At 41.4% G+C, this 26,609-nt stretch overlaps 1 protein-coding gene across 1 annotated transcript in view; it reads right to left on the bottom strand.

Annotated features, from left to right (window-relative positions):
* TNFSF8 (TNF superfamily member 8) overlaps positions 1-13,296 on the bottom strand; it is a 34,858-nt gene extending 21,562 nt beyond the window's left edge. The window contains exons 1-3 of the mRNA XM_012554397.2: positions 13,156-13,296; positions 10,445-10,621; positions 252-294 (exon numbers count right to left, since the gene is read on the bottom strand). Coding sequence (XP_012409851.2) covers positions 252-294; positions 10,445-10,621; positions 13,156-13,296 — 361 coding nt within the window. The remainder of the gene's footprint in view (positions 1-251; positions 295-10,444; positions 10,622-13,155) is intronic.
* Positions 13,297-26,609: the final 13,313 nt, after the last annotated feature.

Raw genomic sequence — 26,609 nt, 5'->3', positions numbered from 1 at the left:
ATCCTATGCCTCAGGTAGGAATTTTTATTAGTAGGAATGTCAAATTCTGGTGGGAGACTGATGGGGACTAGAGTATTCATCAGGGGCCACTCAAATGAATCTAAATGCATCAGCTCAGCCCTGAGCCGCCCGTCTCCCCTGCTTCACTGTTGGGCACTATCATAGCGTTTGCGGTCGCTAATCAGGCACCACACCTTGTGATGTCATCTGTGCGATTCACTACACATTTACTCCTGATTCCAAGGTCTTACCTCCTTTAAGGGGGGAATTGTCAGGTGGGCTGGAAATGGAGTCCTGGAAGAGAAAAAAGAAGCAACATAAGGATGACGTTCAGTCAAAACAACTCATCTTTTTTTCCCCCCTTTTGGTCATCCTCAATGTATTATACAATTTAGAATTCACTTTCAAGCTGACTCTTAAGTTTTAAAAATGAATTCACTGACTTAATTTACAAAGGATTTTCTTGCCCATTTCCTTGACTATCTGCCTATCAGAAATGCAAGGCAAGGATTACTGTTCACATTTCACAGGTGAGGAACCTGGGGCTGAGAGAGGTAAAGTCACCGTCCCAAGGCGACACAGCACATTTATGGCAGCTCAGAGACCAGAAGCTGGGATTCTTAACTCCTAGTCCATTGCCCTTTCCCCTCCACGAGTGTTTTTTTTCTCTTCAGTCAACATAAGAACAATCAAGAGCAGTGTATAAATATATGTTTGGGTTTTTCCCACACTTGATTCATCAAACAGTAAAAAGTATGTTGTAAACATACTTGGGAAGGTACATCTCTATCTCTCCTGTGGTTGGAAATTCTGAATTAATTGAATGTTTATATGTCAAACATTCTGAAGACGTCATAAATTAAATATATGTATGTATATATATATTTGAATGTTTATGTAGCATTGTGAGAATATCATAAATAATAAAATAAATAATAAAATTGGGCCCTTGTACTCTTAGATTTATTACAAGTTTATATTTTAATATAATATACACATATTTATCAATATGCATATTATAAATAATATACATGTATATATTTATGTGCTATACAACATACTATATATTATTTATTATATAATAAACACACACAAATATCTAACTATTTATACAAATAAGTAAGAGGGTTGATAGAAACAGATTGTCTAACAAAAGAAGGGGCTCCCGGGTGGGGCATTGGAGGAGAAGTAGAGGAAGTTCAGTTCAGGTACTCTGAGCAAGACGGAAACAGGAGAAGACTGGAACACAGGTCTCCTCTCCCAACAAATTTCTCAAAGTTCAACCTCCTGACCCCTCATTCCTCTCTCCTCTCCCACCTCAGCCATGGAGACACTCCTCAGGTATCTCCAACGAGGAATGAAGGAATAAAGTATTTTATTCACCTGTCCAGGTTGGGATCGTCTATAGTGCACTGAATTTAAATATCAATGAAGACCTTAAGAGGTGTGAGCATTTACCTGGACTAAACAACTTTCCAACCTCTACCAAAGCAAGAAGGCAGCAGCTGCCCATGTACTATTTTCTTAGTATTCTGTACGAACACCTAGGACCCTCCAGAGTTCCCTTTTATTCTACCGTCTCTCTAGGAGCTATGCCCTTTGCCTTCCTCCGAAGAAGAGATACATGGGTCTCTTCTCCAGCCCAAGTGGGTGGTCATGAGGTAAGAAAGCCTGCTGGAAACAGAGCCCCAGCATAGCACTGCTCTGGAGTTCCCGGGAAGTCAGTTTAAACTTTTGGGCCTGAGCTTTTAAGGGGAAGGGAGGTGGACTTGACCTGTAAGTTTCTTCTGTCTCATCTCTAATATTTTATGACTTTATTGCTTTAGTTGAGATCCTTAACGTAACTATGCTGTACACTTGCGGTCTTTCAATTACGCATGCAGTTCATAGGAAAACTTGACATCACAAAATTCCCCTTCATGTTGCCTCTGTAACACAGCAAACAGCATTTCGAAATGTAACGAACACTTAATTTACCGCCAACATGACCACTGATTTGGCTGACGAGCAAACGCACAAAGAGCAAACATCTACATTTAAATGTGGTGCCAAGATTGTTGAATTCATTAGCTGCCCAGGGAAGTGTCCAGGGACAATGAGAGAATGCTACAACGGCAAGTCCGATGGAGCCATCTCAGAGGCCAATAGCTGTTGGGGAGTTACCAGAGAGCCATTCATTCAGCACATGTTCAATGAGCACCTGGTGTGTGCTAGCCATGGCGTTAGTCATTGGAAGACACCCTGATGGATTTTATGGTTTAGTGCGGGAGGCAGTCATTGAAAAATACTTGCCAATACATATAGTACTTCTTAAACTTTAATGTGCATACGAACCACCTGAAGATCTTGTTAAAATGCAAATTCTGATTCAGTAGATTTGAGTGGAGCTTGAGAGTCTATTTCTGACAAGGTCCCAGATGATGCTGATGGTCCATAGACCCTACTTTGAGTTTCAAGGTTATAAGAGGTAATATCAGGGAGGAAGACTAATTTATACTGGAGGTCAAGGAAAGCCTCTCCCTGTCATCTGCGTGACTTCTGGTTTCCTAACTTCAGACAGGTGGATGTCAAAAACAAAGCATCTTAGTTTGGGAAAGCATCTTGACATTTTATTATTCCCCAGTGCCCCAGGGAATACAGGATAGAGGCGTGCTATTCCCATTTTTGAAGAGCTGTAGGGGTGAGGCCTCCACAGCTTTCCCTGGCTGCCCGTTGTGGACAAGAATCATAGAATCAAACCCATAGAGGGACTTCAACATGTTTCAGTCCAACAAGCTAATTGTACAGGGGAGGAAACTGAGGCTTTCGTGAGTCAGTGGCTGAAATTCCCCGGTGCTGTTTCCACTGGCCCGGAGAGATGCCATCTTCAGAGGTAAGGATAGAAAAATTCATTTTCTTTTTTGATAAGCAGTCCTTGCATTTGGAGGTGGAGAAGCAGGGTATAAAGAAACGCTGACTGTTAAAATTTACTGAGGACTGTTTATGCCCTAGGCACCATCCATCAGCTCCTCCTTGGAAATGGTATCTCCCAGTCCTAGAATAGCCTCCTACATCTTGTGTGGGGATTTGGGTCCTGGCTGGGAAAATGCAAACCATCACACTCAGCAACTTGACTTTGAGTAAGAAAGCACATAGGCTCGACACAGACACAAGCAAATAGACCCTCCTAACTTGACATATGTAGCTCAGGAAACCTCATTCCCATGGTTACCAACCAGCTATACTTCCAATTGTTTTTATTTATGTGTGCTGCTTCTTTTTTCAGATGCAGTAGGTGTCAATGGGTATGCCCAACAATAAACAACATTCTTCCTGTGTATGGAGGGAGGAACGGTTACATTTCACCTGTTCTTCCCCGGGTGAAACCACCCAAGCCCAATCCTCTTCCCTGCCTAGGACTGTTTCCTTTTCTCTTTTAATCACTGAGATTAGAAGGCTAATAATTAGAGGACCACTGGGTCATTGTGGATATAATAAGATATTGTATATAAAGTGTTATTAAGTGCTTGAAAATGGTAGCTATTTTGGATACTACCTTGACCCTAATGATGTGCTTAATTTGCTCTAATATTTTGAAAGCCTGATTTCTTTTCACAGAACAATGATGTGCAGAGGCAATCAGCTTCCCAAGTGGCTTTTGCCAAAAGATGCCCCCTTTGACTGAAAACTGTCAAAGGCAACTAATGTCTGGAATATCTCAGGAGAAATTCCATATCTCCTTCTTTGCTGGCCTCACCGTTGTCTTGTAAGGTGGGTTCTGATTCATGGCCCATGGATGCTTTTGTCAAAAATGCCTCTTTTATTTTTAGACTATCATATATTAAGCACTTAAGGAGAGTTACTCCTGGGGTTATATGCTTTACATGCTTTCTGTAGGTTACCTCATTTGGTTGTTACCTTGACCCCAAGACCTAGGAATTGACTAAGACTTACAGGAGTGACATGATTGAAGAAGGCCTTAGGTTTGCGTTTTTGATGACTTCCAAGTGATGCCAATGCTGCTGGACCATAGACCAGCCACCATTTGGGTAGCAAGGGCTTAAAGATCACTCCGTAGGCAACAAGAACATCTGAAGTCTTCCTTCCCCAAGAGATGGCTACGGGGGGCTGAATGTGGAGTTGGGCTCAGAGAGGGGTTTAGAAAATCTCCTTCCTAGTCCAAAGACGGGGTGGCATTTTGTCCACTCAGCCTCTTCTAGCAATGCTTTGCCACCTAGTCCTACTTCCTGCTATTCTTCTGTACTATCTGGATTGACCTCTGTCCTGGCCCCACCACTACTCTCCTCACACCTAGGTTTGCCTGTCATCTAGAGCTGTACCTCGGCTTACTCTTTTGTTTCACCTGGAATGCCCTGCCCCATCACTTGTACCTGTTACCACCCTCCCACTGGAGAGCTCTTCTCTACAGAAGAACGCTAGCCAATAAATGTAGAAAGAATGATAGAATGAGATAGTCATCATTATTCAATCCCTAGCACATTAACAGATTCAGACAAGGATTGCCAAGGAATCCCAAAACCATTGAGGGGAGAGTATTTATGTCTTCAAAGTATTACTCCATAGATCACTTATTAATAAGAAAGAAAAAATGTTTTCTAAAAGAGCTATCTGGCAGTCGTCACCTTATTCAGGTGACTAAACATATCATCACCAATGGAAAACTTGACCTATGCTTCTAACTGTAATACAATAAGTATATAATATTACCTATGTACTATTCTTACCAAAAATGTTTCATCTGAATATAATCATGAGGATATACTAAGACAAATGCAGAATGTGAAACATTCTATAACAGAACTAGCCTGGACCCTTCAAAAAAGTCATTGTTATGAAAAAGAGACAAAAAAGGACAGGGAGATTGCTAAACCAGTGCTTCTCCAAGTTCAGTGTGCACAAAAATCACGTGAGGGTCTTGTTAAATGCAGATTTTGACTTAGTAGGTGTTATGGATTGAATTGTGTGCCTCAGTAATATGTGTTGTAAATCCTAACCCCTATACCAGTGGATGTAATTGCATTTGGGAATGGGGTTTTCTTTGTTATGTTAATGAGGCCATATCAGTGTAGGGTGTGTTTAAGCCAATCACTTTTGAAATAAAAAAGAGTAGAGTAGGCAGAGAAGAAAGCAGAACGGGAAGAATGACCTCTGTCCTGGCCCCACCACTACTCTCCTCACACCTAGGTTTGCCTGTCATCTAGAGCTGTACCTCGGCTTACTCCTTTGTTTCTGGAGATGACAGACCATCTACAAGCCCCAGAACTCCAAGGGAGGCCAGCTCCAGAAGCTGAGTCAAGGATTTTTCCCAGAGCCAACAAAGACTTCGCCTAGAGCTGGTGCCCTGAATCCGGACTTCTAGCTTCCTAAACTGTGAGAAAATAGATTTCTGTTTGTTAAGCCCACCACTTGTGGTATCTCTGTTATAGCAGCATTAAGAAACCAAGACAGTAGGTCTGGGGTGGAGTTTGAGATTTTGCGTTTCTAACCATTCTTTAAATACTAACATTCTAGATTAAGGTAGACATAACCAAATGAAGTGTGTCAACCTAGGTTAGATTCTGGGTCCCAAAATAAAACAAAGCAAAACAAACAAACAAAAGCTATAAGAGACATTTGCAGGCAAATGGTGAAATTTAAATGTTGATTGTATGTTATTATTAGATGCTCTTACAGAAATGAATGAACATTAACTTTCTTAGCTAACAATAAGGGCATCAGGCTATGGGTGCTAAAGTATATGAGGGTGAAGAGTCATGCTATCTGCAACTTATTTTAATATATGTATACAGTTTATAGAGAGCTCAAATATGGCAAAACATCAACACTCGGTGAATCTAAGTGAAACGTTATATGAGTTTTCATCATCCTACTTTTCGGTAGGTTTGAAATTTTTCAAAATAAAACTTTGGGCATAAAAAGTGATCCATCTAATTCTTGGAGTCCTGGCTTCTGTTCCTGCACTTCTTGAAACCCTCACCTCATCCCAAGTAAAGATTCCCTCCCTGTCTTCTGATCCATGGCATTCTGTGCCATCTGTCTGGAACTCGAACTCTTGTGTTTGGACCTCATACCCTCAAACTGATAGAGTTCCCAGAAGACAGCAGTGCTGCCAGGCCCGCCTGGGCCCTCCCCTCACAGCTCAGCACAGAACTTGCTCCTGAGCATATTCTCAGCAAACGTATTTTGGATTGATAAATTCAATGAATGCCAGGTGGAGAGAGTAACGTGGGTAGAGGGAAGCATCACAGGGTATTTCAACTCTCTCATATACGTATCTGAGATTAAAAACAAACACAAAACCACATTACTATCACTACCCCTAACCAGACGCTCAGCTCATCGTTGGTAGGGAGGTAGAATGGTATTGTCAGAATAAATTGAAATTTCCTTTTCTTTGTTTATAAAGGGACACGAGATAGCTGCTTTCGCTTCCCCTCTTGAAAGGTCTCCTTGAAAACATAACGATCCTGAGCCCTTGCTCTAAACTTTTGGAATGCACACGATCTCTCCCGGGACTAAATAAATAAGCTCAGTCTCCAGTTTTTTAATGCAGAGGTGCTTCCAAGGTTGATGACCTTATAAAAAACAAACAAACAAAACATTTGCCACTGTGTGGACTCTGACACATGGTGACTCCCATGTGTGTTAAGAGTAAAACTGTGCTCCATAGGGTTTTCAATGGCTGATTTTTTGGGAAGTAGATCGCCAGGCCTTTCTTCTGAGGTAGACTCGGACCTTTAAGCTTTTGGTTAGCAGTGAAGCATGCTAACTGTTCACATCACCCAGGAACTCCACAGAGTCAACCTAGAAGCCTATCTTGTTATGTAACCTTTTATCTCTCGAGGACATACGAGACATTTTATTTTTTTTCTTTTGCTTTGCTGTATAAGTTGTGTGACATTTCTTTCTGATTCTCTAGTCTCTTGGGGCTTACTTATAATCAATTCTCTTTTTTTCCATAGTTAAGTGTGAGGTGTCTCTTTGTTGGTAGGGGTTTTACTTCCCCAACAGTACAATTTCTTTGGACTCTGATCGGCAATAGTTATTGAAATGAAAATCCACATTCCATTCCCACCGCTGGAAGTTATCCCACAGATATACTCACAATTGTGTGCTCAGGGAAAAGATTCTAGAGCAAAACATAAATGTCCCTCATTGGGCACAGCTAAAATAAATTATGAAGCATCTGTGCAATAGAACACTGTGCAACTCTTCAAGAAAATGAGATGGACTTCTATGTATTGACATGGAAAGATGTCCAAGATATACTGTCAAATGAATGAAGTAAGGTACAAAATTGCTGCTTTACTATAATGGTGTGTGTACTATCTAATTGCGGGTACACAAGAGTTTTGAAAGGACACACAAGAATCTATCAATGGTGGTTATCTCAGGGAAGGGGGATTGGTGGTTGAATGCGGAGAGTATGAAAGACTTTTGCTTTTCTTTCCTTTCCCTTTTGACTGTTCACTTTTCTTAAACCATGTGAATATGGTATTTAATTTTTAATATACAGTTTAAATTAAAAGAAAATGCAACCACCACAGAGACTTTAAAGATATCACTAGAAAGTAAGTTCTGTAAGCAATGTGAGAGCAGGGATTTTGTTGGTTTTGTTCAGAACTATATCCCTAGCGCTTAGAACAATGTCCTGTACACAGTAGATGCTCAATAAATATTTGAGTTTGATACCTAAGTTCCTTCTTTGTCTCTCCCAAAGTGTTTGACTTTTGAGTTATTTGCTCTTCAATCTAATTATCAAGGTAATCTTTGTTGGTTTTCCTACATATGCTGCATCTTTTCTCCTTGATACCTTTGCTTGTGCTGTTCCATTGGCCAGGAGTGCCCTCTCCTCTGATGTGGCTTCTTCACCTGTTTGAAACTGTAAGCATTTCTCAAGCCAACCCAAAACTCCAATTGCCAGTGAAGTTTTTGTTAAATGTGCCTGGGTAACGCTCTCTCCCTAACTTCCTTCTCAAGGAAGCCTACCTTCCATCACCATCACCTATCATAGATGTATTTTGTTTTAAATGTTGTCTGTATCTGGGTCTTTTGATCTAGAATTGTGACTTCTTAGGTCAGTAAAACCATTCTCCTCATTGTTCTCCACTGCTGCCCCCATCCACAGTTAGGACAACCTCATGCATAGAATGTTATGTGGCAATCAACCCATTCCATTTCTAATAATGGGAATGTGAGTTTAAGTTCCTTGGGTCTTTCCCATTGCTTTCTTTCCCAGAGGTCCTGTTAGAACCTTTTCACTTGTCTAAGATCTACCTGTCCTAAAGCCAGCCTATATTCTTTCTTCCTGTACAAAATCTTCCCTGATAGCTCAAGCTCAAGGGAATAACTTTCTTTTTAGTTATTGCAACAGCTAATGTCTGAATAATTTATTGGAAATGATATATGTAAAGCACTTAGCATTTAATGTCACTATTACTTTTGATATTACAGGCCTTAGCTTTTAAGCAGTTAACTGATTTTTCTCAGGATAGGAAATCACAGCACACCAAACTGTGTAATTAGACTGTGAAGTGAGTCCTTTCATATCCAGCATGAAGGGTAAGTCAAGGAAACAGATGAACAAGAAGAAAAATCTCCCAAAAGTAGAGTGAGAAAAAAGTTTCTTGGTGCTTCTGTGGCTGTCTTGGCAAAGATAACACTGTTCTCATTAAACAATCAAGCAGTCTTGACTCTACTGCTGTCTTAGGATCAGACTTAGTTCAAACCTTGTCCCCTCTCTGGTCCTCATTCTCCACATCTGTGAAATGAGGCAGAAAGATTCACTCCAGTTGTGTCAGGGGAGGAATCAATCCAACTAAAATGTGGATTTGAATGAGTACCATTCTGGAGCTCTCTCTAGCTTTATATATCATCGTTACCCTCCCCTCTGAGCCCCTCTTGCCATCTTGATTTTCTCTCTATCTCTCTCTGACTTTCTTTCTCCCTCTTTCTCTCTTCCATCCTTCTTTCCTCCCTCCCTCCCTTCTTTCCTTCCTTCCTTCTTTTCTTTCCAGTACTATCGGGAACCCTTAACTAAAGAACTTCTTAAAAGCTGCTTCAATTTCTTTTCTTCGGCCATTCCTATAAGATGACACACCTCTGGTTTACTCCAAACTAGAATTAAAGAAATAGAGCTGCTACAGAATTAAAAAAAAAAAAAAAAAAAGATGCCCTAGAATGTCTTCAGGAGTATTATTCTTAGTAGAAGTAGCTGAGCCCATTAAACTATGATTTTTTAAAATTTCACTATCTAAATAAAATGTTAACAACTCTGTTTTCTTTCGCTTTTATGGAGATGTGAGCTTCCAAGCTTCATTTTCATTTCTCTGCTTGATGACACTTGAGAAACGGATGCTAAAGCCCTTTAAAGCTGAGTTATTTTTAACAGTTGAAAAGTTATACAGCATTTGGTCTGAGACAAGTGAAGAAACATAGAACAAATTCTGCAGGATTGCAATACCATGAAAACTGAAGTAACAAACACAAAGATTTTTCACTTTGGCAAGGTGGTGGGAGGGAGGTTTATGTTCTTAAATGACCTGTTAAGAACAAATACTTTACTTCATTAAAAAAAATCATAAACTATATACGCTATCAGGGCAGTATTTTCAATAAAATACATATTGGTGAGCTCTCTGTAAACACTGATTTTCTAAAATATGAAGAAACTTCCTCTTTCATCTTATTGTCTATTTTTGGATACAAATCTTAACATTTACTTCAAACAAAGTAAATGTCCAGAGGCAGCTTGACCCTGAACACTGTGTACCTCACAATCGTAGTTTTAGTATTCTGAGGAGTCTTTGAGGGAACAGGTGTTAAAAACATTTCTGCTTGTGTCTCTGTGGTCTACGTTTCTTCTGACACCCTAAGCTCATCAAAGCAGTGGCTTGCGAGCAAACTTTCAGTTTGCTTTGCGGGCTTTAACCCTGAAATGCCCAACACTTTAAGGAGTTTGGGTCTTTATGCTTGGCTCCTTCCTTGACAGATGTTGGCCTCTGAAACTTAGCTCCTTGTTAAAAACTCTTGGCAATGGATGAGGCCTCAGAAACCTCAGGAACATTTAGACTGAGAGTCTGGAATGTTGGAATCTGGTCTCAAGGCCTTGAATACATGATAACAAGTTGTGCAAACATGTCAGATTTCCTTATTGCTTCCTTCCTTGATTATGAGTCTCTGGCTCTAAAGGCCAATAGCTCCTCTCTACTCCTTTGGCTCATGTGAGCCTAAAAAGTTTTGAAATGATGGCTCCACAAATGTTTGTCTGAAAAAGCCAAATTGTTTCAGAGAATGAAGTTCCTGTTTTTTTCTCCCATTGTCTACATGATATGTGTATGTTGTTTTTGCTCTCAGCTAACCCATTAGTTTGTTCTCAAGGCTCTCTCTGAGAGAAACTGAACATAAATCAGAAAGGAAAGACGAGGAAAAGGAGGCTACTTACCGTCCTCTGAACCACCAACACCATAATGGTTGCCACAGCAAAGACGAGACACACTGCCAGGGTGGCTGTGGTGAAGTAGAAATAACTCCGGCTCGTGGTTCCCAAATGGCTGGCGACAGAGCTTGCTGGCACATGCATGGCTGTGTCTTGAGAAGGGGCCACGCTGTTGAGTGCTTGCTAGCTCAGGGTCCGTTCTTTATATAGTCTTCCCCACATCACACCTTATCTCTCCTCATCTGAATCGGTTCTGGGCCCATCTCTGTTCCAAGAAGGATTCTTCCCCTGCATCCTGGATCATGTGACTTGGAAAAAAACCTTCACCGGCTGCCTTGTAAAGAAACCCTTCTCTGGGGGCGTGAGGCAAAAGGCAGCAGCAAGGGTGGGGGAGAGGTTCATTTTTCATCGCCAGGGATTAATTTGAGTGCAGAGAAACTAGCTACGGAGTAGGGAGCTGATGTCAGAGGGCGCGTAGGAAAATGACGGTTTCCCTCCTGAGTGTCTGTATGTGTGTGTGCACAAAGCGACTTCTGTTTCACTTAGACTCAGCCACAAAACTCCTTCCTGCTCGAGAAGCAGTACGTTCTCTTCAGCAAGGCCTGCTGCTCGGAAGACCTCCTCAGATAATGTCTCTTTGCTGGGGCTCAGGGAGGCCGGATTCCTTGGGCTGCAGTAGAATGACTCAAAAGGGTTCAGTTTGATAATGTCAGCTCCTGGTGAGAACTGGAAATGCTACAAGATATTTGGGAAGGAAGAGCCCTCAGATGTGGAGATTTATCCAAAGGGAGGCAAGCTCATGGCAGTTTGAAATCTGGGGACAGGCTAAAAGATACTGTCACAGAGCAGAAATCTGGAAACATTGATCTTCTGAACAAAAACTCCTGCAGAGTGTTTTGGGATCTGTTAAACTTGTGGATTAACCGGGACCTGCCATAAAACTCATAAAAAGGGGAAGGAATTAGCGGTGGGAGTGGATGTAGGGAGGTGGTGTGGTACAGAGTGTGGTGTGTGTGTGTATGTGGTGTGTATTCTGTGTGGTATGTATTTATGGTGTGTGATGTATGTATGTGGTGTATGTGTGGTGTATATATGTGAGGTATGTATGTGGTGTGTGGTTGTGGTGCGTATATTGTGTGTGTGTTGTGTGTGTATGTGCTGTGTATGTGTGTGCATGTGACTTCTCCAGCTGAACCTCTAGCATTGTGCTAGGAGCTTTACATACATTGCCTTACTGCCCCCTCACTTCCAGCCTCTGAGGCAGATCGTATGTTTCTGTTTACAGATAGGAAAAACTGAGGCTCAGAGCGGGTACAAACCGCCAGAACCAGTAACACAGTCACAAATGCTATTCAGTAAAAGAACTTGGCTGCACATCCACACTTGCTGGGCCAAAGTCCATGCTGTATTATTCAACCTTCATGGCACTTGATGGCTGAAAGCCTGACATCCGGCCTTTCTCAGTCCTATTTCTTACTAGCCATGGGTCTTTGAACAAGTCGCATGCCCCTTCTTTTTCTCATCTGTAAAATGGGTTAAGGATACCACCCTTGACAGCCACCTTGAAGATGAAATAATGATGTAAGAGTGCTTTGTAAATGGGAATAGACTTGGTGGATGGTGTTGGACCATTTCTATTAACTGTCCCTCCCTTTCACTCATCTATAAAATAGGCTAAGCACGCTGGCATTGACAGTCACTGTGAAGATGAAATGAGATAAGGATGTAAGAGTGCTTTGTAAATGGGAATAGACTTGGCAGATAGTTTTGGATTATTCCTGTTAAACATCTCAAGTGGTCCTTTGGGCCAAGTCTGGAATTTAGAGAGATCCAATAGACAGATTCTCTGGGGAACAGAGCTACACCACACATTTATGGTTATTAATGACCGGGGCAGGGAATCTCCCTGGCTGACTCTCTATTTCCAAACGTCATTTATTTAAAATGTGAATCACTGCATAGCTGCTGCTTCCAGATGTGTCTGTTTGAAAAACTTCATTTGGTATCACCCTGGGAAATAGCCAATTATTTTTAATGGTCGTCCATTTTATGCTCAATTTTTGGCTACAGTACATTTCTGAGAGCTGTAGTAATCCCAGATCTGCTGAAAGAAATGTTCTGTGTCCAAAGCCAAGCTTGGATTATTACCATTGCCCCCCATGCATAGATTCCAAACTTCTGAGCATCACCTGAGTTAGGTTAGGCTCTAGGAGTTGGTCTGAACGTCTCTTCCCAGTGAATCCATAAAATCATAGCTCCTGGAGATGGAAGAGGCATCAGGAGGTGAATTGTTTTCTTTGGCTAAGTAGTGTGGTCGGCAGTGTGCTCATTTGACAGTTGAGGAGGATGAGATCCCCTTGATCCCAAGTTGGGCTTGGTTTTGAAAGAAGTGGCTGTACACATTCCTTCGGTTTGGTGATTGAGATGGATAAGCCAGTATTTTTGGGGGGTGCGTACTGACTGGGGAGAAGGTCAAGTCCTCTGGTGGACATGGGCAGTGAGTGGGCTGTGGGGGCTCTTTAATCTGCTCAGATCTGCTGAGAACAGGCTGCTTCCTCGGCCCTCTGTGTTCAGCCTCTTTGATGAAAGTGGAAAACTTCTGATTGTTGAATGGAAGCTGTGGGTGTTGAAAAATAAAAAGGCTTTGCTTGAAGTGCTGGTCTTCCTGAAGGCCCGGGGGGCTGAGAAGGGCAGTGGAAAAAAAATGTTTGTCTTACAGTCACCAGTTTTGCATACAGTATAATGTCCTGGGAGGGAAGAGCTGACAAGGGGGAAAATCGCCCTTTGTTTTTACTCAGAACCTTCTGAGGAGTTGAGATGTTCAGATCAGTTTGTTTCTCTAGCAGCTTGTGGCCCATATTTCATTCCCGTCCCTGTGGCACTCTACTTACAAATCTTCAGTAGTTCCCTATTTCCTGCCCCCACTGGTTTAAACTCCTCTCTGTGTTTCAAGCCGTTCCAGAATCTAGTCCACCCATCCTAGCAGGTCCTATCTCCTGTGCTAACTGGCTTCTTTCTCTCTTCTATTGAATTATCCAATGTTGGAATGGGAAGAGCCTTTACAGAGTTTCTTGTTGAGTGGTTTTAAAATCCTTTCTGGAAGTGAAACTGGATGGGGAGTGTAAAAATGTAAGAAAGCAGAGTTGTTCTGGCTGAAGCAAAGGTGGGACAACAAGAAGAGCTGGGTACCACCTGCTCATTCACCCTCTTCTGGCCTGGGGCCACTTCATGATGGAACAAAATTGGAAAACTTCTAATGTAACCCAAATCCCTAATTTCTCAAATAAGGAAATCAAGACACAGGAATGGGAATGACCTGAGGGAGTACACACCGGCAGGAGTAGAGACGGGCATAGAAGTCCCCTCTGGACCTTCTCATCCCTATTCTGCTAATATTCCCCCTGCATCCAAGCTTCCTCTCATGTTTTCCTCACCCTTCCATTGCTTCAGATCCTTCCTGTCCTTCCAAGCTCTGCCAGCCTGCTTCACCTCCTCCAGAATAGCCTGTCCAGATCTCTTGAATGCACCAACATCCTCTTTCCAGAACATCCTATCTCCATGCCACATTATCCTATATCTAATTATCTACTTGTCTTGACTTACAGCTCTCAGGTGTGTTAACATGTGTGAATTTGCCTTCCCCATGAGATTCAGAGTCCCACCGAGGGTAGTCTGCACTTCCCCAGTCTTCTTCTGATTCCCTGCTTTACTTGGTACTGGGCCTATAGTCAACTCTCAACCAATGCTTGTGTTGACTTTGTGTTTATGAAAAGAGAAAGTTCTAGAAGAGTGGCTTATACAAAGGAATTGTGTCATAGCATATTTGCCTCTTACTTCTCATCTGCCCCTATTGCCCCATCCTTCTCCAGATGGCTGACCTGGCTGCCCACTGGCCTTTGCGTTCCCACTTGGCCCTGGGAGCATGACCACCAGTTTCCTGTCAGCCTGTAATTAGTTGCTGAGGTGTGGCTACAGCACCTGAAGCTCAGTGGACAAACAGAACAAATCTCTCATTCCTTTAAGTGGGAACACTATTTCGAAGGCATGTAGAGAAACTAGCTGTAGGAACACTCATTGCTTCCCTATATAAGGGGCTATGAGATCTCTATCATGCTACTAGTGCTTATCAAAGTGTTGTTCCTGGACCAGTAGCATCAGCATCCCCTGGGAAATTGGTAGAATTGCAAATTATCAGGCCCCACCCTAGACCTACTGAATCAGAAGCTCAGGCTGGGGTCTAGCAATCTGTTTTAACAAGCACCCCAGGGAATTTTGATGCCTGAAACCATTTGAGAATCATTAGTTTAAGGAGAAAAACCTACCTAACATCCAGAAAGAAGGTTCAAGAGATCATCTGGTCTAGACCCTGGCCTTTGGGCAGCTGAACTACTATACCCATTATGCAGATGATAAAACTGAGGCATAGAGAAATTATTGTTCAGGGTCATGTAGCTGGATAAAGTTGACATGAAGACTGGTTTTTCTGCCCCTTGGTTGAGCCCTTTTTCTAACCTGATATGTGACTGTAGGATCTGAAAATACTGTTGTTTATGCAAATGGAGATATAATTGTAATAAAATGAAGATTATTTCTCTTGTGGTGATTACAGCTGGTGGTAGAAAAAATATTTTTAAGAAATATTGGTGTATATGGAACCCTTGTGGCATAGTGGTTAAGAGCTCTCGTCTGCTAACCAAAAAGCCGGCAGTTCAAATCCACCAGCCGCTCCTTGGAAACCGTATGGGGCAGTTCCACTCTGTCCTCCAGGTTGCTATAATTTGGAATCGACTTGATGACAACGGGTTTGATTTTTCGGTTTATGGTAAATATGAGAGAAGGAGAGACTCCCAGGGTGTGTGCAAGCAATAAAACATGCAACGAAACTGCCTTCTGTGGAGAGAGGGTCCTGTCCCATTAACAGGAGAGCCTCTGTCTTGCTGAGGCCAACTTGAGACACTGGGCATTGGAGTTGGGCCAGAGTGACACTTCACTGAGAGGAGCCAGGAAGGGTAGGTACAGTGGGTGGTAAGTTTAGAGCAGGGGTCAGCAAACTACAGCCCACAGCCCAAATCCAGCCAGCTGCCTATTTTTTAAAATAAAGTTTTATTGAAATATAGCCATGTCCATTTGTTTATGTATTGTCTATGGCTGCATTTGCACTGCAACAACAGGTAGAGTTGAGTAGTTGCTGTGAACCCTCATGGCCTGTGAAGTCTAAAATATTTGCAGTGAAACCTGTGAGGTCTGGAACTTGATGGGACTGCCTTGTTTTCCTGGTTCTTGCAAGTTTTCCACCTTTGACAGGGTGCAGTCTTACCACTTTTTTATCACTCTGTTAGTGGAAACTATTTGAGTTTTCCTTCTCCGGCAGGTTTTTGCCTTACAAAGGTTCCGGCTTTCACAGGTTTTACTATACTATTTAACGCTGTAAGTCGTGGTTGACACAGGACAAAAAATAGACTGCTCAAGAGGACATAGAAGCTGAAGGATGGGGTGGGGGGTGCAGGCAGAAGACATGTGGAAGATATACAGATAGATACACTTTCAGTGGTGGATATATGTGTGTGTGTGTATTTAACACTTGCTTACTTTAAAAAGGTTTTGAGACAACTTATAACAAATGCACAGGTATATAAGAACCATTAACACAAGGCAAAATGTAGCAGCCAAGATAAAAAGGTAGAGAGAAAAGTGAAAGTATTAAAAAACCCTGGCTGATGACAGCTTCAGCAGTTCAGCACAACAAGTATCTCTCTGAGCTTCCTGGCAAACAGGGCAAAGAAGAAAACACTCTGGGTTACAATATGCTCTTTGACTGGTCCTAAAAAGCAGATGAGTTCAAAAGGAGAAAGAAACACCTTGCTGCTTGAGTAGGTGCTTTGAAATATATACATATTCAGAAATGCCAGATGATAGTCATCTATGACTTTAAAGCATGCCATTGCAATCAATTAGGATGAAAACCAATCCTAACAATGAAAACACCGGAACATTTAAAAATAAATGTCACTTTATGATTTTCAATGGCCCAGACTAATGATGAACTAGGGAATACTAGGGAAGCGGGAGATTAAAAAAAAAAAAGCATCATTTTCCTGGCCTCTAGGATCTTCCAGTCCAGTTGAAGGACTAGAAAATTTTAACGGTTAGATGCTCCTTAAGAACTTCATTATCATTCAGTAAAAGGAGATGAGTCTTCACTCTTTGCCAAGCTGAGGGGAAGGTCCTTCTATGTCAATATATAATGGATACGGGAAGAGTCTAGATGTATATAGTGAATGCAGGATAATATTTTCTATGCTATGTACCCATTGGGCATTTGAATGCTTACTGTGGGCTAGGCAAAGTTGATATAACAATGAGCAAGGCAAACATCACCTCTGTCTTCGTGAAGCTTGTAATCTGGTGGGGAAGATGGTCAATAAAATAAATAATTATAATACATTGTGATTGCTATTAATAACAGGTGATTCAGGGTGTTAGGAATACACAGTGGGGAAACTCAAGCCAATCTATCACTCTCCAGGGGGCTTCCGTGAGGTGAACTCTTGGACTTCTACACTAGTTTTATAAGTAAGAATTCACCCAAAACTTCTGGTAGTTCATTTCACTTTTCTCTTCCAGTTTAAACTCTTTCAGCATCTCCCCTTGCCTGCAGAATCCTGCTCATGTTTCTTTGCAAGGCCTCCCTAGCCTGGCCCTAAATTCATACCTCATGCTTTCAGCCTTTGATCCCGCTAAATCCATACCTCCATTCTAGGTGCACCGGTTTATTCTGGTCCTGTGTCTGCTTATTCCTTCCCTGACTCTTTGTGCCTGCAGGATCCCACCTCAACATAGAATGCCCCTTCTTACATCTCTTGCTCTTGCAACTCAACCTTTTTTTTTATAAGCTGCTGTTCAAATATTGTCTCTTCTCTGAGCTCCCGCCTCCAACTTTCAGTGAGAAATATATTCTGCTTTTGGCTGTAGAATTTCATAGCAGGCCACAAAGTCCAGTCAATAATGATGAGTGATAATGATTATTTTTATGATCACAGCAATGACCTACATTTAGTGAGCTTGTATTGTGTTCCAATCATATTACATTCATGATTTCATCTAACTTTTACAAATAATCTTGAGAGTTGCTAGCATTCCCACTTGGCAGAAAAGGAAACTGAGGCTTGAAGTTGCAGAGTGGATTTTCCAAGGTCTTCTTTGTTTGTTTGTTTATTGTTGTAGTTTAAGTGAAAGTTTACATTTCAAGTTAGTCTCTTATGCAAAAATTTATACATACATTGTTATGTGACCCTAATTGCTCTCCCTATACTGTGACTGCACACTCCTCCTTTCCACCTCTGATTTCCCGTGTCCATTCAACCAGCTCCTGACCCTCTCTGCCTTCTCATCTCACCTCTGGACGGAAGCTGCCTGTTTAGTCTCACGTATCTACTTGAGCTAAGAAGCACACCCTTCACAAGTATCATTTTATGTCCCACTGTCTAGTCCAATCTTTGTCTGAAGAGTTGGCCTCAGAAATAGTTTTAGTTCTAGGCTGACAGAGAGTCCAGGGGCCGTGCGTTCTGGGGTTCCTCCAGTCTCAACCAGACCATTAAGTCTGGTCTTTTTACTAGAATTTGAGTTCTGCACCCCACCTTTCTCCTGCTCCATCAGGGACTCTCTGTTGTGTTCTCTGTCAGGGCAGTCATTGGTGGTAGTCGGGCACCATCTAGTTCTTCCGATCTCAGGCTGATGAAGTCTCTGGTTTATGTGGCCCTTTCTGTCTCTTGGGCTAATACTTACTTTGTGACTTTGGTGTTCTTCATTCTCCTTTACTCCAGGTGGTTGGGATCAATTGATGCATCTTAGATGGCTACTGGCAAGCTTTTAAGACCCCAGACATCACTCACTAAAGTAGGATGCAGAACATTTTCTTAAAAAACTTTGTTATGCCAATTGACCTAGATGTTCCCTGAAAGCATGGTCCCCAGACCCCTGCCCCTGCTACTCTGTCCCTCGAAGTGTTTGATTGTATTCAGGAAACTTCTTAGCTTTGGTTTAGTCCAGTTGTGCTGACTTCCCCTGTAGTGTGTGCTGTCCATCCCTTCACCTAAGATAATTCTTGTCTACTGTCTAGTTAGTGAATAACCCTCACCCTCCACACCCTCCTAACCATCAAAGAATGTTTTCTTTTGTGTTTAAACATTTTCTTGTGTTCTTATAATAGTGGTCTTATACAATATTTGTCCTTCTGTGACTGACTAAATTCACTCAGCATAATGCCCTCCAAATTCCTCCATGTTATGTTTCACGGCTTCATCTTTGTTCTTTATCATTGCGTAGTGTTCCATTGTGTGAATATACCATAATTTGTTTATCCATTCGTCCATTGATGGGCATCTAGGTTGTTTCCACCTTTTTGCTATTGTGATCAGTGCTGCAGTGAACCTGGGTGTACATATATCTATTTCTGTGACAGCTCTTATTTCTCTAGGATATATTCCAAGGAGTGGGAGAGCTGGATTGTACTGTTCTTCTATTTCTAGCTTTTTAAGGAAGCATCAAATCGATTTCCAAAGTGGTCTTACCATTTTACATTCCCATCAACAGTGTATAAGTGTTCCAGTCTCTCCACAACCTCTCCAGTATTTATTATCTTGTGTTTTTTGGATTAATGCTAGCCTTGTTGAGATGAGATGATATCTCACTGTAGTATTGATTTGCATTTCTCTAATGGCTAGTGATCGTGAGCATTTCCTCATGTGTCTGTGAGTGGCCTGAATTTCTTCTTTGGTGAAGCACCTGTTCATGTCCTTTGCCTGTCTTTTAACTGGGTTATTTGTCTTTTTATTGTCGAGGTTTTGCAGTATCTTGTAGATTTTAGAGATTAGACGCTGATTGGATTTGTCGTAGCCAAAAATTTTTTCCCAGTCTGTAGGTTGTCTTTTGACTCTTTTGGTGAAGTCTTTTGATGAGCATAAGTGTTTGATTTTTAGGCGCTCCCAGTTATCTAGTCTTTCATCTGGTGCTTGTGCATTGTTACTTACGGTTCGTATTCTGTTTATGCCATGTATTAGGGCTCCTGGTGTTGTCCCTATTTTTTCTTCCATGATCTTTATCGTTTTCAATTTTATATTTAAGTCTTTGATCCATTTTGCGTTAGTTTTTGTGCTTGGTAGGAGGTATGGGTCTTGTTTCATTTTTTTGCAGATGGATATCCAGCTATGCCAGCACCATGTGTTAAAGAGACTGTCTTTTCCCCAATTAGTAGACTTTGGGCCTTTGTCATATATCAGCTGCTCATAGGTGGTCCAAGGTCTTACTGTTATTAGGTGGGAGAGCTGGGATTCTGATACTGCTCTGCCTGATTTCAGAGCAAGTTGCTGTAACCACCATGTGATTATATTATCTATAGTCTAGGTAACAATTTAGGGCTCTGTCTCCCCATTAGACTGTAAGCATTTTGAAGACACAGAGTGTTTATTCTTGGAGTAGCGACTTGCACATTTCCACATCTAGCCAGTTCCCAACAAATGTTTAAACTGATCATTTACCTAATAAATCCACTATAAATATATAATGTTAAGGAAAAACAACAGTTGTTTTAAGATTTTTTTTTTTTTTTTTCAGAAGTCTCATATTAATGAGGTATAAACATGAGCCTGTCCAGGAAAGAGGCTCCATGTCTGGCTCCACTCTGGTTCCCCCCACTGTAAAGGGTGTCTCATTTTGTGTGCGCCTTCTTCGACATACACCAACTAACTCTAACTCTAAATATAACTCTAACTCTCTGATACCATCTGCAAATGCAGCATTTCTTCCTTTGACCCTAATGACCAGAGCAAGATCAGATCTTACAAGTTAAAGGACATAGGCCTCCAGACTTCTGAGTCTGCCCAAGACTTCAGATGCCAGCTGCAAGCTTGAGAGTCCCCATACCCTCACTTCTGACTTGCTGGCTATGAACTTGGGGGCTCCCTCTACCCCGTCAGGATATCAGCCATAAGCTTACTGGTCCCCAGTTCCCTCCTCACTTCTGACCTGCTAGCTACAAATTTGGGGATTCCCATCACCTCCTTGGGTTTGATAATTCATTAGAATGACTCATAAAACCAAACCAAACCCATGGTCATCAAGTCAATTTCCGACTCATAGAGACCCTGTAGGACAGAGTAGAGCATTCCAAAGAGCGCCTGGTGGATTCAAACTGCCAACCTTTCAGTTAGCAGTCATAGCTCTTAACCACTGCAACACCAGTGTTTCCAAATGACTCATATGACTCAGGAAAATTCTATATTTACGAACACAGTTTTATTACAGCAAAAAGGATACAAACGCAAAGACCTATAGGGTAAGGTCTGGGAGGGTCCCCAATGTGGAGCTTCCATGCCTCTAGGAATGCTCTACTCTTGCTCATGCATTGATGTCTATCTACAACCAGGAAGCTCTCTGAACTTTAGTGTCCTGAACCTTTATTAGTGCCTCGTTACATAGACATGATTGGTCAAATCATTGCCCAATTAGTTGAACCCAAATACCAACCCCCCTTCCACTGCAGTTGGGCTGATATCACAAGGTGGGTCTTTCTGGCCTGGCAGCTTCCACCCAGGAGTCACTTTATTAGCATACACCCTCAGGTTTGCACAGGAGCCCTCAAGAATAATACAGACTCCAATCACTGAGGAAATTCCGAGGTTTTAGAGGTTGTGTCTCAGGAATCAAGGACAAAGACCAAGTTCTTTGGGCAAAGTCAATTGTAAACTCTGCACCCTCATTGCTTTCCATCCTCAAAACTCCTGTCTCTCCCCACTCTAGTCATTGCCTTAAGTGTATTCATACACATATGTTTTTGGAATAGAAGTGGACAGAAACTGTGACATATAGATTCTAAGAAAATTGGTGTTTTTTTGAAACAGTGTTTGGAACAAATATACCGGCAAAAAAATTAGATGAATAAATGCTATTTGGAGAAAAGAAAAGAGAGAAAATAGAAAATTTGAGTGCATTTTAGAAATTTGGTGTATGAGATTTTGTTTGAAAAGAAGAATGGCTCATTTCTCTTTAAGGAGTGAGGAGTGAGTTTCAGAGTTACTCAAACTTTCTCATGTAGAACCAAGCTTGTACCCTCCGGTTTGAGGGCTTTACTGGGAGTGGAGGTTGACACTAAAAGATGTCCTAAAATGTTATTTCCTGATGTTTGCAAAATCAGGAAGTGACCTTTTCTTTTCTCTTTAAAGTGGGCTAATTTTTTTTTTCAACTTCTATGAAACTTGAAACTAGATGGATCTTGATTTTGAAGTAAAAATCTATTTATCCCTGGGTGGCTAGGGCAACTGTGTAAACCATTTCAGATTGCCCAGATGCTTTAAATGTGCAAAGACATGTATTTTCAGGTGTGAAGGGACAAGCAAGGGAGAAAACACGTGACTCACAACAGAATGCACAAATTCATTTCTCATAGCTATTGTTTTTACTGAGAAGGAGAACAGTAAAGTCCCAACCCAACTTTGCCTTCTTAACATCAAACTTTCAGCTGTTCCAAGAAAGGGGGAATTGGCAGAGTGTGAATATTCCAAAGTGTGGGTGTCTGCTTGATGCTCATGGGCAGAGGGGCCAGAGAGGGGATAACCAATGAGGTGGAATAAAAAAGGTGTTTGATAAATGGAAAACTTCTAGCAGAGCACCTTTATGGGAAATTCTTTTTGAGTGATGCTTTAGGATACTACGGATGTTTGGAGAAGGGCTCAGAGAGATATCATGGAAATATAGGCCTGTCTTCCAATCCCCTCTTCCTTCCTTTCACTTCACTACAAACATTTGTTGATCACCTGCAGTAAATTAGGTGCTTGTAACCTTGGGGGACACTACTTACTTACCCCAAGTCTCAGGTGTTTTCATTGGTAATATGAGAACAATTGTATTTACTTTTGGGTAGTTAAATGTTCAATCTTGTATGTTTAAAACACCTTAGGACACATCCTGGTACACAGGCGGCACTTGGTTTATGTTTTTAAATGTAAATGAGCCTTTCTTTTGTTTCTTAATTTTGACTTGCAGCTTTAGAAACTGTTGTTGTTGTTAGTTTTTGTGGAGTCGATTCCAACTCATGGTGGCTTCACACGTACAGAGTAGAACAGTGCTCCATAGAATTTTCCCCCTTTCTTTCTTGATTTGCCATTCTCCCATCCGTTTGTTCTTATATTCCCTCCTGCTGACTCTCCAGCTGCAATTTTACTAGGTAAAATTGCAATAGTTCCAATAGTGAAGGATTCTATGGGAAAAATATTAAACGATGCAGGAAGCATCAAAAGAAGATGGAAGGAATACACAGAGTCATTATACCAAAAAGAATTGGTCGACGTTCAACCGTTTCAAGAGGTAGCATATGATCATGAACTGATGGTACTGAAGGAAGAAGTCCCAGCTGCACTGAAGGCATTGATGAAAAACAAGGCTCCAGGAACTGATAGAATATCAATTGAGATGTTTCAACAAACAGATACAACACTGGAAGTGCTCACTCGTCTACGCCAAGAAATTTGGAAGGCAGCTACCTGGCCAACCGAATGGCAGACATCCGTATTTATACCTATTCCCAAGAAAGTGATCTAACCGAATGCAAAAATTATCAAACAATATTATTAATATCACACACAAGTAAAATTTTGCAGAAGATCATTCAAAAGTAGCTACAGCAGTATATCGACAGGGAACTGCCAGAAATTCAGGCTGAATTCAGAAAAGGACGTGGAAAGAAGGATATCATTGCTGATGTCAGATGGATCCTGGCTGAAAACAGAGAATACCAGAAAGATGTTTACCTGTGTTTTATTGACTATGAAAAGGCATTCGACTGTGTGGATCATAACAAATTATGATAACATTGAGAAGAATGGGAATTCCAGAACACTTAATTGTGCTCATGAGGAACCTGTATATAGATCAAGAGGCAGTTGTTCGGACAGAACAAGGGGATACTGCGTGATTTAAAGTCAGGAAATGTGTGAGAAAAGGTGTGAGTCACGCTATGTTCTTTCACCATACCTATTCAATCTGTATGCTGAGCAAATAATCTGAGAAGCTGGACTATATGAAGAAGAACGGGGCATCAGGATTCGAGGAACATCATTAACAACCTGCGTTATGCGGATGACACGCCCTTGCTTGCTGAAAGTGAAGAGGTCTTGAAGCACTGACCGATGAAGACCAAAGACCACAGCACTTCAGTATGGGTTACACCTTAACATAAAGAAAACAAAAATCCTCTCAGCTGGACCAATAAGCAACATCATGATAAATGGAGAAAAGCTTGAGATTGTCAAGGATTTCATTCTACTTGGATCCACAGTCCACACCCTTGGAAGCAGTAGTCAAGAAATCAAAAGACGCATTGCATTAGGCAAATCTGCTGCAAAAGACCTCTTTAAAGTGTTGAAAAGCAAAGATGTTACCTTGAAGACTAAGGTGAGCCTGACAGAAGCCATGGTGTTTTCAATTGAATCATATGCATGCAAAAGCTCGACAATGAATAAGAAGACTGAATAAGAATTGACTCCTTTGAATTGTGGTGTTGGTGAAGAATATTGAATATACCATCGACAGCCAAAAGAATGAACAAATCTGTCTTGGAAGAAGTACAACCAGAATGCTCCTTGGAAGCAAGGATGGCGAGATTACGTCTTATATACTTTGGACATGTTATCAGGAGGAATCAGTCCCTGGAGAAGGACATCATGCTTGGTTAAGTAGAGGGTCAGCAAAAAAGAGGAAGACCCTCAATGAGATGGATGGACACAGTAGCTGCAACAATGGGCTTAAGCATAACAACGATTGTGAGCATGGCGTGGGACTGGGCAGTGTTTCATTCTGTAGTACATAGAGTCCCTATGAGTTGGAACCAACTTGATCACCTAACAACAACAACAACAATTTATCTCTTTTATTTTTGCATTATATTTGCTTGTATGTCCCAAATTGTTTAGGGTGAATATGTATTATTCTTTATTAGGAAGATACTAGAAACAACACTTAATCCTTACCTATAGGAAAGACCACAAGTAATATCTTGGGATCATACTGAATACAAAATTTATACTCGTTTTTCTTTTTAAATATATGTAGTTTCTCATATATCATAGAAAAAAACTATTATTTCCTTTTCTGAACAACTTTCAGTACCTCTTTCTAGGGAATGTGGAATATATAAGAAATAGAATTAAATTTCTTCCATTGAAACCAGCCCACAAGTGGTTGACCTAGCTCTGTTTGCTCTTAATTTTTGCTCTATAAAATTGCTTTCTGGAGTATCCCATGCTGTTCTGTTTTTTTAAAGAATACATATTACATGATGTCATTTATACAATGTTTAAAAACAGGCAAAATTAATATGTGACATTGTCATGGATTGAACTGTGTCCCCCAAAAATATCTGTCAGATTGGCTAGGTCATGATTCCAGTATTGCATGATTGTGTAACCTGATGTGGTTTCCTTATGTGTTGTAAACTTTATCACTATGATGAGGTTATACTGATGAGGTTTACAAGATTAGATAATGTATTTAGCCAATCTCTTTTGAGATATAAAAGACAGAAGTGAGCAGAGACACATGGGAACCTCATACCACCAAGAAGCAGTGCCGGGAGCAGAGCATGTCCTTTGGACCTGAGGTTCCTGTGCTGAGAAGCTCCCAGACCAAGGGAAGACTGATGCATCACAAAGACCTTTCTCCAGAGCCGACAGAGACAGAAAGCCTTCCCCTGGAGCTGATGCCTTGAATTTGGACTTGTAGCTTACTGGACTGTGAGAGAATAAGCTTCTCTTTGTTAAAGCCATCCACTTGTGGTATTTCTGTCATAGCAGCACTAGATGACTAAGACAGATACTAAGTCAGGATAGTAGTCACCTTATTGGGAGAAAGGTGTGACTGGAAGGAGGCACAGGGGTTTCTGGGTTGCTGCCCATGCTGTTCTTGACAGATAGCTGGATAGGCTGAACACCCTGCATGGGAATTGAGAGAGAATAAAAGACCAGTTCAAGGGGCTCATTACTCCAGTTTGGCAAAACTGTGGAAGACAATCTCCCTACCCTTAGAAGACTAGAACCCAGGCAAGCTTGGAAAGGCTCGTTTGGTCACAGGTTTCTCCTACGAAAGCCTGCATTTGGTTTCCCTGTCCATGTCCATTCAAGGATCCAGGCCAAGCAAGACTGGCCTGGCTCTCCAGAGCTTCATGAGACCAGGAGAACCTCCAACCCTGAGGCTACATGGCATTGCCTTTCCTTTCTCTTTCTCTAGCTCTGATGCAATGGAGCTTAATAAACACTTTTTTGTGTGTGAGGAAATACAGCCTAAACTTAATATGTTTAAAACATTACAGAGATAGTTGTCTATGCTGCATTGGGACTGCATTGGGAGGTCTAATAAATTAATTTTAGGTTGAAATAGAAGGACTTAATCTACTCACAGAGTCCTCTGGAGAATATCAATAATATTGTGATTAAAGAATTACATGTAAAAACTAGAAACAGCTAGAAGAAAATACACATAAATACTGATTTGATCTGGGAATGAGTAAGGGCTTCTCAAGAGTGGCATAATTTGGCTAGAGTCACTGCAATGCCCATTCCATGTGACCCCCAGCACTGGTCTTGGGCTTATCTATACTACTGCTTCTCAAACTTTAATGTGCATAGGAATTTCTTGAGAATCTTGTTAAAATGTACATTCTAATTCAATAGGTTTAAGCAGGGACTAAGATTCTGCATTTTTAATAAGCTCCAGGATAATACTCATGTTGTTGGTCCACAAGCCATACTTTGAATATCAAACTTATCCAACTACAGTAGTCCATTTCATTTAGAAGAATATAGCAGAGGGAACACAGCAGTCCAGGAGCTGTTCCTTGCCCTCCGTCTCCTGTCCCTGCCCACACAACACCAAACCAAACCAGTTGCTGTTGAGTTGATTCCAACTCATGGCAACCCCATTTGTATTAGAGCAGAACTGGGCTCCATGGAGTTTTCAATGGCTGATCTTGGAAGTAAATCGCCAGCCTTTTCTTCCAAGGTGCCCCTGGGCAGACTTGAACCACCAACCTTTTGGCTAGCAGCCAAGAACTTAACCGTTTGCACCACTCACGGACTTCCCCACATAACACAGGTGTGAGTTCATGAGACTCTACCATTGAGTA

The sequence above is a fragment of the Trichechus manatus genome, unplaced genomic scaffold, assembly GCF_000243295.1.
Source record: "Trichechus manatus latirostris isolate Lorelei unplaced genomic scaffold, TriManLat1.0 scaffold00016, whole genome shotgun sequence".
NCBI classification, from domain to species: Eukaryota; Metazoa; Chordata; class Mammalia; order Sirenia; family Trichechidae; genus Trichechus; species Trichechus manatus.
Note: the sequence above shows the minus strand (reverse complement) of the source record. Positions and strands in the feature narration are given on the sequence as shown.